The following is a 16,981-nucleotide window of genomic DNA, read 5'->3' on the forward strand; positions in this document are numbered from 1 at the left end:
TTTAAAAAAAAATAATTTATTAGTCCGGAGCGGCGGCCCGACCCGACCCGACCTGACCCGAACGTGAATGCTTAACATTTTGGGCCCGACCCGACCCGTTCGGGTTCAGGCACAAGATCTAACCTCTAAGACAGTGGTGTCCAAACTATTCCACATAAGGCCGCAGTGGGTGCTGGATTTAATTCCTACAAAACAAGATGACATCTTTTCACCAATCTGGTGTCTCACAAATGTAATCAGTTGATTGCAGTCAGGTGCTGCTTGTTCTAGCACAAACTTCATTGGTTAAACTGTCTGTGCTCGATTGGTAGGAACAAAAACCAGGACCCACAGTGGCCCTTGCGGACAGGTTTGGACACCCGTGCTCTAAGAGATAGGACATAACATAACAATGGCTGAAGCGGAGAAAGAGGGAGCGAGAAAGATTATCGATGCACCTAAGACATTGAAAGCAGACATTTGGAGACATTTTAGCTTCTACGAGGTTGGTGGGAAACTTGACCAGAGTTATGCAGTGTGTAAAAAATGAAACATGAGAATAATAATACAAATGGGGAAACCAAATCAGTTGCATCACCGAAATTGCGCAGGGAAGATTTTTGATGCGTTGAATCGATTCGGCTTGTTGCCCGCATCGAATCGTCCATGCCTCGCATCGGGATGCATCGCCGCATCGATTATTGTTGACACCACTAGTGCCTTCTCCAAACTGCCATTTTCAGATCTCTCCACAGGTGGGATTCAGGTCTGGGCTCTTTGCTTGCCACTTTAGAAGGTTGCAGCACTTTCTCTCAAACCATTTTCTAGTGTTTTTTTTAAGTGTGTTTGGGGTCATTGTCCTGTTGGAAGACCCATGACATCTGAGGGAGACCCAACTTTTGTCTCATCTGACCAGAGAACATTCTTCCAAAACGTTTTTGGCTTTTTCAGGTAAGTTTTGGCAAACTCCAGCCTGGCTTTTTTATGTCTCTGGGTCAGAAGTGGGGTCTTCCTGGGCATCCTACCATAGAGTCCCTTTTCATTCAGACGCTGACTGATAGTACGGGTTGACACTGCTGTACCCTCGGACTGCAGGACAGCTTGGACTTGTTTGGATGTTAGTCGAAGTTCTTTATCCGCCATTCGCACAGTCTTTCGTTGAAATCTCTCATCCATTTTTCTTTTCCGTCCACATATAGCGAGGTTAGCCACAGTGCCATGGGCTTTACACTTATTGATGACACTGCGCACGGTAGACACAGGAATGTTCAGGTCTTTAGAGATCAACTTGTAGCCCTGAGATTGCCCATGCTTCCACACAATTTTGCTTCTCAAGTCCTCAGACAGTTCTTTGGTCTTTTTTCTTTTCTTCATGCTCCATGTGGTACACACAAGGACACAGGCATATAGCCCTGAGATTGCCCATACTTCTACACAATTTTGCTTCTCGAGTCCTCAGACAGTTCTTTGATCTTCTTAATTTTCTCCATGCTCCATGTGGTACACACAAGGACACAAGACAGAGGTTGAGTCATCTTTAATCCATTTTAACTGGCTGCAAGTGTGATTTAGTTATTGCCACCATTTGTTAAGTGCCACAGGTAAGTAACAGGTGCTGTTAATTACACAAATTAGAGAAGCATCCCATGAGTTTTCAAAGGGTTCCAATACTTTTGTCCGGCCCAGTTTTGGAGTTTTGTGTAAAATGATGATTTAATTTTTTTCCCATTTCCCTTTTATTTTTTTCATTGCAAGCAAAATAAATGAAGATATTACTATCAAAGCATTTGTAATTGTAATCATTTTCTGGAGGAAATTGAGCATTATCTGACAGAATTGCAGGGGTGCCAATACTTTTGGCCAGCAGAGTAGGTCTTTTTAAACATATTGCTCAAAAAATAAAGGGAACACTAAAGTAACAAGTTGTAGATCTGAATGAATGAAATATTTTTATTATATACTTTCTTTCCGTAGTTAAATGTGCTGACAACAAAAACAGACAAAAACTATCAATGAAAAGCAAATGTATCAACCTATGGAGGTCTGGGTTTGGAGTTACTAGTTACTAGTACTCAAAATGAAACTGGAAAAACACACTACAGGCTGATCCAACTTTGATGTAATGCCTTTAAACAAGTCAAAATGAGGTTCAGTAGTGTGTGTGACCTCTGTGTCCTTGTATGACCTCCCTACAATGCCTGGGCATGCTCCTGATGAGGAGGCGGATGTTCTCATGCCAGATCTTCTCCCAAATCTGGACCAGGGCATCACTGAGCCCCTGGACGGTCTGATGAGCAAGCTGGCATCCCGGAGGAGACTCCAGGAGAGCTGGACAGGGCCGTTGAAGGTCTTTAAACCCTCAGCAGGATCGGTATCCGCTCCTTTGTTCAATTAGGAACAGGGTGAGCACTGCCAGAGCCCTATAAAATGCACTCAAGCAGGCCACTGATGTGAATGTTTCAGACCAAACAATCAGAAACAGGCTTCATGAAGATTGCCTGAGGGCCGGTTGTCCAGTAGTGGCTCATTGCCCTGCATTGTAGACCTCAATTGGCATTTGCCATAGACCACCAAAATTTGCAACTACGCCACTGGCCCTGTGCTCTTTACGGATGAGAGCAGTTTCACCCTGAGCACGTACGACAGTCGTGAAAGGGTCCGAAATGCCTTGGAGAACGTTGTGTTGCCTGCAACATAATTCAGCATGACCGGTTTGCTGGTGGGTTAGTCAGAGGCATATCCCTGGAAGGACACACAGACCTCTACAGGTTAGATAATGGCACCCTGACTGCTATTAAGTATCGGGATGAAATCCGTGGACCCATTATGATAAGCTAGGCTGATGCAGTGGGATCTGGGTCCCTCCTGGTCCACGACAATGCCCAACCTCATGTGGCTAGAGTATGCAGGCAGTTCTTGGAGGAAGAAAGAATTGATTACATTGAGTGGCCCCTACATTCACCTGACCTAAACCCAATAGAATACCCCTGGGACATTGTTGAGTTCCATCCGGTGCGCCAGGTTGCTCCCCAGACTTTGCACTCAGTGATGCCCTGGTCCAGATCTGGGACAAGATCTCCTCGGACACTTCATTGTCTCGTTAGGAGCATGTCCAGGCGTTGGAGGGAGGTCATACAGCCACGCCGAGGCCCCACACACCACTGAGCCTCATTTTGACATGTTTAAAGGACATTCATCAAAAATGGATCAGCCTATAAAGTGTTTTTCCACTTTCATTTTGAGTGTAACTCAAAATCCAGACCTCCATAGATTGATAAATTTGCTTTTCATTGATAATTTTTGTGTGATTTTGTTTTCAGTACATTCAACTACGTAACAATGTATTGAATACAAATATTTCATTCATTCAGCTTTATAATATGTTACTTTAGTGTTCCCTTTATTTTTCTGAGCAGTGTGAATGTATATTTGGGATGTACCAAAAGCAACATTTTGGGCCGAAACCGAAAACCGAGTATTGGAAACACTTGGCCAAAAACACGAAACGCCGAATAATACACATGTATACAATTCATTTTTTATTCTTTTTTTTTTTTTTAAGATTTTCATTATTTTCCGATTAATGCCCTGTGCCTTGGCCCTTTTTTTAACGATCAGGTGGAAATAAAATATGGTATCTTTTCAAAAGTACGCAAACACCTTCCAAAATGTTCTATGGGCCCCGAGGTGGAGATCTTTCCTTCATGCCTGAAGTCTCGACACGCATCAGTCTGAAGAAATGTTAATTGGCAGAAGATGCAACTTACGCCAATGTTCCTCAAATCACCACTTCATTTCTGTCTTTTAGTTCAGGTGGGCAGCGCGGTCTCAAGGAGCTTGGAGAAGATGTTCAAAAAGTTGTTGATGATTGTGCCCAGCGGCCTCGCTCGGTTCAGTGGTTGGACCTTGGTCAGTCAATGCTCTTTGATGAGCTGTTGAGACAGTATGGTACGCTGCAGTGGGCTTGCTTCGGCAAAACGCTGTGGCTGCAAATGCACATTCCAGACGGAGCAAGAAGTACATGGAGTGTCAACCTTTGTGACAACCGTCGGAGCCTCCATGTTCTTGAGATAATCAGCCTGGCCTTGATGGCAGGTAAGGAGACTTGTTCAAGGTGCTATGAACACCTTGAAGCCTAGGTTCATACCGCAGGTCTTAAAGCACAAATCAAATTTTTTTTCTGTGTTTTTCCGACCTTGACTGAGGCATTAACTTGATGGTCTGAACGGGACAAGTCGCAAAGAAGTGTACCATTTCAAATCCGATCACTTTCGTATGTGGGTAAAAACCAATCTGGGCCACATTTTTCCAGAATGTGTCTGCGGTCTGAACTGTGAAGTTTCCCAAATCGGAATTCTGCAACAATTACGTCAGCAAAGAGCGAGAGAGGCAGGGAGCATGTCAGCAATGGAGCTGTGCATTAGCATTAGCACCTAGCTTGAATTCTGCTTTTAGGCAGGAGGCGGGCTTGACCACAGCCATAAAAAAATGGGGGGGAAAAATGAAAATGCTTGGTTTTCTTTGTGTGCGTCAAATGAGCAATATTTCAATATTGCCTCCATGGCCGAGAGTCGAGGCAAACTGACCGTGTATGTTTGTGCGTCATGGATGCACAGTGCGTGCATGCGTTCTATCAATCCGTATAAACTTTAAATATAGGACTAAAAGGGGATTATTTATATCTCTTATTTGTGTCCCCTTATTTTGAAATCAAAATATGATGCCCTAGAACACAGGTGTCAAACCGATTCCAGAAAGGGCCTAGTAGGTGCTGGATTTCGTTCCAACCGACAACCGAGAGTTTAACCAGTGAACTTCCTGCTGAAACAAGCAGCACCTGACAAAGTTTAACTGATTACACGTGTAAAAGATCTAATTGGTGAAAAGGTGTCCTCTTCATTGGTTGGAAAGCAAACCTGCACCCACTCGGCCCTTTCTGGAATCGGTTTGACACCTGTGCCCTAGAATGACATAGAGCCAGTATGTTAAGTCATTTATTTTGATGCTTCTGCGCATGTGGGTCAGTTTGCTCAACGCGTGTCTGACTCAGAGTTAATGCACATGTGTAATACATGAGCGGGCACACCAAAAAAACAGATATGAAGAACAATCCTGTGGTCTGAACCTAGGCTATGTGAATTTGAAATGATAGCAGACCATCTTTTGGACACAAAATCATCAAAAAAAAAGTGACAAAAAAGGCGATTCTAATTAGTCTTCCTTTCTCAGCTGCCTTGGCTCCGCCCTCTAAAAAACCTCCAAACAAAATATGAGTGAGAATGTGAGAATGAGCTGCAGATTTTTGCAGCCTGCTAGCGTGCTTTCCATAAGCTTTCGATTTTCATGTTTGTGATCTGTCATTCTGTCACTGTCATTGGTTTGGATGGAATAACAATGAAATGGTAAAAAAAAAAAAATTAATCAGCCATTTGATTGCCAAATGTGTTTTCTACATGCAAAATTAGTAGTGCATTTTCATAGCAGCTTTCAGTGTAGCACATAACAGAATATAATACTAGCACTAACATCCATCCAAACCAGCCCAGCAGCTTTAGCAGGGAAGCCCAGACTTCACTCTCCCCAGCCACTTCAACCAGCTTCTCCGGCCGGATCCCAAGGCGTTCCTAGACCATCTGAGAGAAAGTCTCTCCACTGTGTCCTGGGTCGTCCTTGGGGCCTCCTGCAGGTGGAACACCTCTCCAGGAGGGATCCTAACCAGATGCCCGAGCCACCTCAGCTGGCTCCTCTACGTGGAGGAGTAGCGCCTCAACCCTGAGTTGTTCTCTGATGACCGAGCTTCTTACCCTATCTCTAAGGGAGAGCCCAGACCTCCTGCAGAAGAAACTCATTTTGGCCGCTTGAATCCGAGATCTTGTTCTTTCGGTCACGACCCACAGCTCGTGACCATAGGTAAAGGTAGGAACATAGATCAACTGGTAAATCGAGAGCTTCGCCTTTTGGCTTAGCTCCTTTTTCACCACAAAAGACCTAGACAGAGTTTGCATCACTGCAGACGCTGCACCGTTTCATCTGTTGATCTCCGCTCCCTCCTACCCTCTCTCGTGAACAAGACCCCAAGATACTTGAACTCTCCTCCACTTGAGGCAGGATCTTATCCCCGACCCGGAGAGGACACACCACCCTTTTCCGACTAAGGACCACAGTATCGGACTTGTAGGTGCTGATCTTCATCCCAACCGCTTCACACTCAGCTGCGAACTGTTCCAGTGAGAGTTGGAGATTACGGCTTGATTAAGCCAGCTTGATCAAGCAGATATGCAATGCTGAGGCCACCAAACCGGGCCCCCTCAATGCCTCGGCTGCTCCTAGAAATTCTGTCCATAAAAGTTATTAACGGAACTGGTGACAAAGGGCAACCTTGGCGTAGTCCAACCCTCACTGGGAACTAATCTGACTTACTGCCGGCAATGCTCACCAAACTCTGACACCGGTCGTACAGGTACCGAATAGCCCTTAAGAGGGGGCTCTGTACTCTGTAGTCCCGAAGCACCCCTCACAGGACTCCCCGGGGGACAATGTCGAACTCCTTCTCCAAATCCACATAACACATGTAGACCGGTTGGGCGAACTCCCATGCACCCTTGAGGACCACTAACAGACATCCAGAAAATTGTTCCGTTCTTTAAAGGCGCTCTGAAATTGTGACCATGTCAAAAACGTATTGTTACAGTATCGGCATCGGCCGACTGATACAGCTGAGTTGTGGTTATAGGGAGCCAAAAAATGATACCGGTGCAGCGCTAACTATAACAACAATCTAGCTCATCACTCAATAACAACTAATGGGTGCACAAAAATATTGACCAGGGCATATTTTACCACCATATACTTTATGTATTAAATGGTGCAATATTGCTCCAGGAACCATGTAATTTTTTTTTTCAGCTGACCACTGCTGGTACTCTTTAAATATTTTGTTTACGCGAACCAAGAATAGTTTTACATTCAGAAGCCAATTTTATTTTAGTATTTGACATTGTTTTTCTTGCAGATATCCTTCCAAAGCAGTGCAAAGCCATGCTGGAGGAGTTCAATCTAAATATGTTGGTCAGTGCAGCGCATGCTCATTGGGACTATGGTTAGTAGGGGTGTGACAATGTATCGATATGGTGATATATCGTGATAATTTGAATCCCAATAGGTTATCGATGTTCTCTCGCCAAGAATCAATGTAACATTTTAAAAATATGTCACTGTTTAATAAAGGAACCCTAACAAATAATTCCACAAGATCACGATTTTCACCAAAAAAGTGTCCATGTTATCTTATTGGCTGCCACTGACGGCACGAAACGTCCAATCCATTTTGACAGGCACAGGGTTCCTACAGGTTTCCTCAATGGTAAATGGTGTTATTTTGTTGACAAAGAAAAACAAAATCCGTGAAGTTGTGTTAATTTATTTCTCGAAAGTCGATATGTGGAATGCGTGCATGATATAAGAATGCAGCGTATTGAATAGGCTACTCACGTGACACCACCAAAGCGCAGACACAGACCACAGCCAAGTAGAGGCGTTCTCATTAGCATTAGCATTTAGCATGGCGAGCGTCATCTTAAACTCTCATGCAACCACAACACCTCTGCTTTCATGGTTGCTGTGGACACAATGCACGTAGATCCACTCTCGCACATCCACTAGCAATCGTAGCTGGGCTAGGATGCAGGCGGGCTGCAGGACTAGCAGACAGCTAGCTAGTGTTAGCTGCTGTTGCATCACTTACATTAGCAGCTTGCTGGCTGGCTTTAGCTTCCGTCTGTTCAGGCTCGTGAGCAGTTGGGTGTCTTATACAGGCAGATTGAAAAATGCCAGCAATGGAGGGAGTTTGTTTCTTTCCTCTTAAGGAGTTTATGTGCTTGGACGATTTAGCATGGGCTTCTTTCGCCTTCATGCCCATTGTACCCAGCTGAATCTTTTTTATGCATACGATGCAAAAAGCCTCGAACACACTGCTATCCAGTGGTTTGAGCCAAAGGCGAAAGGATTGTTTACTCAACCACGCTTCGTTGAATTTACATTTCCCCATCTCTCTAATATGAAATGTATGGCTAGGTGTAAAAAAAATCTGTGTAGTGTACAGCATGACATTTTGTCGGGACTTTCGTCGTGACTCGGGATTCACGTGGGAATCCCGCAGGATGGGATTTAGACCCGGGGCTGCATTGCATTCTCAATGATTGGATCCTCCGTCCCGTCTACGTTATTTAATCAAAATGACAAATGACACTTTTGATAAGAAATGAAACACTGAGAAGTTTCATACATCATAAATGATCATCAGATATGAAAATTCCATACATTTTCAAGATTTTTTAAGGTATTATTTCCAAATTCATAAATTCAATGCTTTTGACTTCTTAAGACCCCGCTGGAACCCGGCAGGCAGGGACCACTCAAAATGGACTGGACCTCTCGTGCCGTCAATGGCAAAGAATACCGGTACTTAAGCGTTACTGATATTTCCAATAAGCAGAACTTGACAAAAACTTTCACTGTTTTTCGTGGTTTTCAGTTTTTTGTATTCATTTTTCACGGTTTTTCTCCATTTTTGCTATTTTGCGCAGTTTTTTTTTTTTTCAGCATTATTTCCTGTTTTCACTTTTTTTTTTGTTTTTTTTTTGCGGATTTTAACCTAAAACAATATCAAGATTGATTTCCTCAGCTGTGTATTGGTAATTTTTGTTTCACTATGTCGTGAGAAAGTTATCGTGAGACTTGTATCGCAAACCGTATTGTATAGTGAGGTACCCAGAGGTTCCTACCCCTAATGGTCAGTGTGTTATTATAGCAAGACCGATGCGCAAAACTTCCGTAATTCAAATTTAGGAAAGCATACTGTACTGTCCTTTTGCTATACCATTTTAGAGCAGTGTTTATGAACAGTATGGCAACCAGCCAAATGGTATGAGTCTGCATTTTACCGTTACTTTTTATATTACTAAGGCTGGTGGTAAATCACACTTGCTAAAGATCCTCAGATGTATCCTTAAACATGGATATAAATGACTGAATAACACTTTTTTTTTTTCAGAATAACTCAGTCCATTGGGTCAAATAATCTAAAAACCCAAATGTTAGACACTACTGTTTTGCAATAATAAATCCAGTTATTTGATGAGTAATTGAGACAAAAAGTACAGGTGGGTTGTTGCAGAAATGGGTAGAGTAGCTAAAAATTTTACTCATAATAATACTTCAAAATATTACTCAAGTAAGAGTAAAAGTAGTCATCCAGAAGTATACTCAAGTACAAGTAAAAAAGTATCCAGTGAAAAGAATACTCCCTTTAATGAGTAACATTTTGAGTTACTGCTTTTTTTTTTTTTTTTTTAAACTGGTATTTTTTTTTTCTTTCAGCATAAACGTATCTATATGAAATGCTGTTATAATTATACTACACAATAACCCATTACATAACAACATTAAGTCAAAGAAATAAAAACTATATATCATTCAATTAAAGAGACCACCCCCTCCCAAAAAAAACAGTAATGTAGCATTATTAGTCCAAAGAACATGAGTGCCCTGCCCTCTAGTGGACAACATAGTTTCTAGTTTGAATAGTGAATATTTCCTTCAAAATTACTATGATGAAATTAAAAGGATCTTATCTCTGGTTTTCTGTGGTCAATCGGTGCCAGATAAAAACTGGGAGAGAGTTTTAAATCCGTGCTTTCGAGTCATGTTGAGGGCATCGCTCTATGTGAAATACTTCATTTGTTACGGCATTTTAAAAACAAGTGATTAAACAGGCTTGCGTAATCATAGAACGGCAAGCTTGCTTCTGATTGGTGTGATGGAGTCTCATTAGTTAGAAGCGCTACTCCTTGCAATAGCATCGCTAGCAAAAAAAGATAAATCTAATATGTAAATACGTAGAATAAAGAGGAAAAATGTAACAGCTCTTGTGTAGGCCAGAGTAGCGGAGTAAGAGTAGCATTTTTTTCTTCACAAATCTACTCAAGTAAAAGTAAAAAGTATGACTTAGTAAAACTACTCTTAGAAGTACATTTTTCTCTAAAAGTTACTCAAATAAATGTAACGGAGTACATGTAACGTGTTACTACCCACCTCTGGTTGTATGCTTCAAGAATATTTTTCATATTTATTGCACCAGTTTCTCAATCTGTCCTTCTATTCTTTCTTTTCTCAGTGGTATGCAGAGGTTTGGGTATAGCTTTGAAAGACAAGTGTCTAACAGCTGGAAACCAACACAACAGGTCTTTAGAGCCATCATTAAATCAAGATGACAGTGTGAAGATGTCTGTGACCTCCGAGTACTTGCTACAGCTTGCTCCACCTCTACTTTCCGCTTTGTCTTACTGCAATGCACCAGGTAAACTTAATGCTAAGTTTCAGCCTGTCACTACATTTTATTGGTTTGCAGTGTTGTTTTCGTTGACGATAACAAAATATTTTGTCAACGAACAATTTTTTCATGATAATGACGTGACAGTGATGAGCTGAAAACTTGTCCTGGGAGACTAAAACATTACGAGATGGATGACGAGACGAAAACGAGATGAAAATTTGCCATAGTTTCCGTCATTTTGTTACTGTATGTGTATTGAGCACGCATCATAGCAGTGTTTGGTCATGCGCCCCCCATTAACTACGTAGATGAATGAATTGTGAACTTATTGTTGCCTGAGTGTGTTACAAGGTAGCTATTAGAGAGCATGCATGCTCTTCAGTTGTGCTTTTCATGTCATGTTTAGGAATCATCACCACCCCCTCCACTCCTCCCCCCTCCTGCTCTGCACTCTCCAGGGCAGGCAGATGTGTGGCAAAATCAGACATCTTGCGCTTCATTCAACCAAACTGTAGTAATGCGCCCCTTCACATCCTCAGTAACAGTAACGGCGTTGCAACGTTCGAAAGAGACATTAATTACATTACTCACTATTAAAAAAAAATAACTCCGTTAGAAATGCTGTTATACTCTTACGCCGTTATGAACAAAACTAATCATCACACACTAAATGTAACTTGTAGCATTAGCCATAGACTTCATAATGTATTGATGGGACACGGGGCCGATAAATTGGGGGCCTGCATTCGCGAGCACGTCAAAGCTGACAGAGTGGAATCACAGACAAAGAGCTTTTTTGTTGAAAATTCTTGTGAGTAAATGCTTAAATCCCCTAATAATTTATAGATATGGATGTAAAACAGTCTCGATTCTTGGTTAAAAGCAAAAAACGTGCAATTAGTATTTATTTTACTTAAACAAGTCGAAGTACAATGCTAGTCTGTTAGTAACTTTAGCTAGCGGCTGCCTTATGTAAACAGAGCTTTTCCGGTGAAAATTCTTGTGAATAAATGCTTAAATCCCCAAAGTCTTTATAGATATGGATGTAAAACAGTCTCGATTCTTGTTGATAGGCAAAAAAAAAACAAAAACAAAAACGAGATGTTAGCATTTAATTTACGTAAAAATTGCGAACTATGATGCCAGTGCAGTAGCGGCTAATTTCTCCCATTGATTTTTGTTTTCACAACGTTTCAAAATACATACATGGTAAGAAAAGTATAAAAATTACCTCGAATCCTCCAACAAATCACTCCTTAGACAATCCTTCCTGATTGTATGCGGTACAGCTTCCATACTTTTTTAACAGAAATCCGGCGTTAGATCACTGCGTGCGTGTGTTTGTGAATAGCTCCTCTTGATGTGGGCGGCCCCCTACTTGAATGCGAAGCGCAGTGCATGACCGATCTGACCCGTCAATACCATTATGAAGTCTATGCATTAGCATTTAGCGTGGTGAGTGTCATCTTAAACTCTTTGAAAACCTTTTACATACAGTTTGTGGCGTACAGCACATTTAATACCATTTTCTCTTTCAGGTTCTTCGAGCCTCTCCGCATCACGTCTCGCTTTTCACAGATTGACCGTTAGCTTGACGTTGGCTACAATGCAACTATACACAGTCTGGGTGATGTCAAAGGCCTACCAGTTCCTCTCCTCGTGGAGCCTCAACAAGTTCTTACTCATCACCCAAGGAGATCTCAAAGTAAGCTGTCCAGTGCAAACCTACACAATTTTAGCAAAAATTGAGTTTGTATTAATTTTGAATGGATGAATTGGTACGCTTGAGAACAGGTGCAGAATTTAAATACCGGTAATCAATTTGATTACATATGCTACGATTGACAAACCTCCTCGGAGCACCAACTTGTTTAACAACCCAATAAAACAGTAGACATTGAACGCTAATAATGATATCAATTAACCTTTCTCAAAAGCCCCTCCGTCCTTAGTTACGGTTGCTAAGCCGACAAGCTTCGTGACTCCCAACGGGTATAGGCAGATGTGTTTCAAGTAATTTCTTTTGGAGCAATACCAGTGCAATGTCTGCCAGATTGAGGCAAAAGCCTCTACAATCTGCAGAGGAGAGTGATATTGAAAGTATAAAAATGTTGCGAAGGGTTGGGATACTAAGGTGTCCGTTCACAAAATGTTACGTGAAAAATACGTATAATCAAAATAAGTTCAAGGCGCTTAGCAGGACACTATGCTCATACGCGGAGATTAAGGAGGGGCCGGGGCGGAGCGGGCATAGCCCCCTCTGGTGGCCGAAAATGTCATTACATGTAATTGACTTTCCTATACAGGGTGACCCAAAAAAAAGTTTACACTCAGTTGACTGCTTGTTAAAAAGCCATTGAAACATATCTAAATAGGTTGTCATGCTTAAGTGATTCATTAAGGTCACTCAATGCAGCTGGTAATCTCTCGTCTCTACAATTCCTGTGCTTCTGCTGAAAATGAAGAAAACTTTAGCTGTACCCGAATTGCTGCGTGCCGGTCTGACACCTACTGAGATTGCAGCAAATCTGACAATATCCAGATGTGCAGTCTACAAATTTAAAAAGAAGCTGAAAGATACTGGAACAGCCTCATAAAAACCTGGGTCTGGAAGTACCGATCTGTGCGGACCAAAAAGTTGATTGACAAGGTGATATGTGGCCACCCCAGAGTCCAGATCTCAATCCCCTGGATTATAGCATATGGGCAACTTTGGACGACAGTGCCTGTAAGAAGCCACAAACTTCTGTGGCAGCCTTGGAGAGGTCCATTGTTAGATCTTGGGAAAAGATGACAGCATCCTACATATTGAAGACCTGTCAAGCGTTCGGCAGGCGCCTGGAGGCTGTTGTGACACTTAAGGGAGGACACATTGAAAAATAGAGTGTACTGTACATGTTCTTTACAATAATGTATAATTTGTGATTAAATTCTAATTCTAAGCTGAATGAACATGGCATTTAAATTGTATTATGGCAGTGTAAACTTTTTTTTGGGTCACCCTGTACAGTGCTACCTCGACATACGATCGCTTCGACACACGATCATTTCAACAGCCGACGTAAAATTTGACTTCCATTTGTTTCTACTTCCTACGACATGCTCTAAATACGATGATCTATGACAGCGCCGCTGTCACTTGGTTTGCCCGCAAGACAAACGCACGGCATATTTTTTTGTGAGAAATCAACATGGGTTTCAACCATGTCAGTGCAGGTGGAGAATAAAAAAGGAAAAAAGTGATGCTTACCATTGATATGAAGACAGCTATATAACAACAAAGCCGTAGATGGTTTCGGCGGTCCTCCTCCGTTCGCCAGTCTTTATATGTTAAGGTGTCAATTATTTTTGTGGTAACATCGCCAAAGAAATCGCCAGCTTCGTCAGGTTTCTAATAATTTATTCCATCAACTTGTACAACACAACACACCTAGTGTCCCCCGCAGCAAAATAAACACAACGAAAGTAAAAAGGCTCTCTCCGTCAAGTTAGCCACGTGGTGCATTCAGGTACAGCAAAAATCACATTAGAACCCGGTTTGTTACATTATTACAGGTGTTATTATTACTAATATTCCAGGGTACCCGCAGGTTATTAAAAGTATTAAAAAAGAATTGAATTTAGTTTTCCATTATTAAAGATATTAAAAGCATTAAATTAGTAAGTCTGGAATTTTTTTCACAGTGGTTTTAATTTTCAAGAACATCTCTGTGCAACCTAAATTATATCCGTGACGAAGTTTGTTTTTTTTTTAAATCCAAGATGACGCGTAGAATTTTTACGATGTGCTGCACCTCGTGCGTGCGTGCCGTTGGCATCATTAGAATCAACAGCAGGCAATCGCACAGTACTGTGTGCTAATACAAGGAACTGCTCAGATGCCTTAGTTGTTATGTTCGACGAAAGCCTCAACAAGACAACCAAGTCCAAACAGTTGGACCAGCATGTGAGGTATTGGATCGGCGACCAAGTCGCATCCAGATACTTTGGGTCGCAGTTTATGGGTCATGCGAAGGCAGTGGACCTGCTTAACATTTCAAAGTAAGTTGCCAATTTCTCCAGTTAAAATGTGTTAGATGCAGTAATGTATTTCTGCACGGTTTGCCTTTCGAATGAATGTCAATTTCGCAGTTTTAACTCAAGAGTTAGCCATGTTCAATGGGGTATTGGCAGGTGCACTAGCCTTAGCATGGATAAACCGGAGTCGTAGATTCACCATCACTCTCAGATACACAACACGGTTGACACTGTCTATTATTGGAACGAGTGCGGGGTAACGTTCTAACGTTGATCTGAATAACATGGCGCGGTGATAGGCAAATTATAATGTAGGTGATAGTAAAACACCTCCTGGTATATTTAAATGTTTTTCTTGATTAAATCAGAGTATGGATTTTCTCGATCGGATTAAAAGAAATGTCTTCAATAGCTAACAAAGGATTAACATGTGTTTTTTATACTTCTTGTACTGTGATTAGAAAAAAAACAATTACCAAGGGAAATAGTCATGTGTAGCTTTTTTATTTTGTGGTAATTAATGGTAAACTACTGCCATTTAGTGGCTGTGTTTTTTAGACTTTCACTGCCAATTGCAAGCACTTTACAGTTAAGGTGGCCAACTTGACAATCACCTACCTACCACCTTGACTAGGTCCTCTTAAAAGGGAAACCTGTTGTATTGCAAATGTAATTTCTGAAGTTGCTTTACAATAATAGTGTAAAATCCATTTTATCCTGGGAAAAAAAATTCTGAAAGACCTTATATTGTGTTTTAATTTTATCTTCAATAAATGTGCATTCTTTTGTCAAACACACTTAGTAACTGAGGTTAAATTTGATGTTCAGTGCTTTATTTTTTAAATATAATTCAATATTATCTAAATAATGGGTGTGAGAAAAGTATTAATTTTCAGTTGAAATGGCATTAAAAAAGGTCTTATAAGTCTTGAATTTAGATTTATCAATCCTGGGGGGACCCTGTATTCCAGTTTTTGTTAATAATTTATTCGTTTTGCTCTTGGAAATTGATATTTGCTATTGTAACATCAGTAATTATTACGGGTGTAACGGTACATGTATTGAACCGTTTCGGTACGTGGTAGTCGGTTCGGAACGGATGCGTACCGAACGAGTTTCTGACGTAATATAACCCTTACTTTTCGAGGCTGTGAGTCAGTCGGGTTACAGTTTATTTGTGGAGATTATATTTACTCAGTCTTCTCTACTATAATGAGGACCAACACGGTAGGACAGTCCAGAAACGTCAACGGTGCGACAACGTGGCCGCCACGAGAACGCAGTGAAACGCGGGCGTTAGAATCAGCCAATGCACACCAGTCGCAGTGCGGCTGCGTCCCAGAAGTGGCTCAATGCGACGCACATGAAAAGAACGGCAGAGTTTATTATTTGACGCCAGACGCGGCCCTCCTGCGTCAATACTACTAGCTAGGATCGGGCCGGAAGTCACTCATGTAATAATATAGTGGATCCGGTCGATTTTCAAACTAATATGCAATCGTAACCTACTTTTTGAGTCCGTCAGATCTCTTGAGTGGTAGATCGGGGCACAGTTGACTTGTCTTTGTTGATTTACGGCTGTCTTCTCTGCTATAATAATAACCAACACGGCCCCGTGTTCAATACAAAGCCCTCCTACCACTACAAAACAAGTAGGAACTAATATTCACATAGGAACTGAAGTTATACAACATAAAATATACAATATAAATGAATACCACATCACATTTGTAAAATATAAACACATAATGAAATAAATAATAGCCCATTCAAATAAAATAAATTGAAATGAGCTAAAACACCTGTAATTAAATAATAAGAATAATACACACATCCTGCTTACACAATTTTTGTGTGGCGCTTTAACTTGAGAAAATCCACCATAAAGCTTTTGAAAACCGTTTATAAGAAAAAAAAATGTTTCATTGAGGCATTTCATTTGTAAAATACATGTTAAAATCTTTGTCATTGGGATTGCTTTTCTCTTTAGCACAGGACTTCTTTTTTCTTCTTTCTTTCAGAAAGAAAGCCGACCAATACGCGGGGTCTGAAAGGCAAATTGTTGTTGGATTATCTTTAAATACTCGCTACTTTTTGAGCACAATTCTAGCTTTGTATAGGCTAATTTCTTTGTGTCAATCGGAAACCATCAGTCAGACCGAACCAAATTCAGGTGTGGAGTCCCTCAAGGGTAAATTCCTAGACCACTCTTATTTAACATCTATATGATTCCCTTAGCTCAGATAATGGAACAGTACGACATCTCCTATCGCGCCTATGCAGATGACACACAACTGTACATTTCTGTGTCCCCACATGATTATAGTCCCTTAGTCTCACTGAGTAAATGCATTCATCAAATCAATGAATGGATGTGCCAGAATTTTCTCCAGTTAAATGTGGAGAAGACAGGTGATCATTTTTGGGCCAAAAAAGGAAAGGTCAAAGATAAGCAGGCAACTTAGCACAATGTCACTTACAGCTACAAATCAAGTCAGAAACCTTGGCGTAATTATTGACTAAGACCTAAAATTTGATAGCCATCTAAAGTCCGTCACTAAATCTGCTTACTACCACCTAAAAAATATAACCAGAATTAAGGGGCTTCTGACTCAACAAGACATGGAAAAACTTATGCATGCATTCATTTTC

At 41.2% G+C, this 16,981-nt stretch overlaps 1 protein-coding gene across 2 annotated transcripts in view; it reads left to right on the plus strand.

Moving 5' to 3' along the window:
* ccdc142 (coiled-coil domain containing 142) overlaps positions 1–16,981 on the plus strand; it is a 63,047-nt gene that overhangs the window by 19,385 nt on the left and 26,681 nt on the right. For both annotated transcript variants that reach the window (XM_057849993.1, XM_057849992.1), the window contains 4 exons: positions 3,788–4,074; positions 6,992–7,078; positions 10,154–10,336; positions 11,851–12,017. In XM_057849993.1, coding sequence (XP_057705976.1) covers positions 3,788–4,074; positions 6,992–7,078; positions 10,154–10,336; positions 11,851–12,017 — 724 coding nt within the window. The remainder of the gene's footprint in view (positions 1–3,787; positions 4,075–6,991; positions 7,079–10,153; positions 10,337–11,850; positions 12,018–16,981) is intronic.

The sequence above is a fragment of the Corythoichthys intestinalis genome, chromosome 11, assembly GCF_030265065.1.
Source record: "Corythoichthys intestinalis isolate RoL2023-P3 chromosome 11, ASM3026506v1, whole genome shotgun sequence".
Lineage (NCBI taxonomy): Eukaryota > Metazoa > Chordata > Actinopteri > Syngnathiformes > Syngnathidae > Corythoichthys > Corythoichthys intestinalis.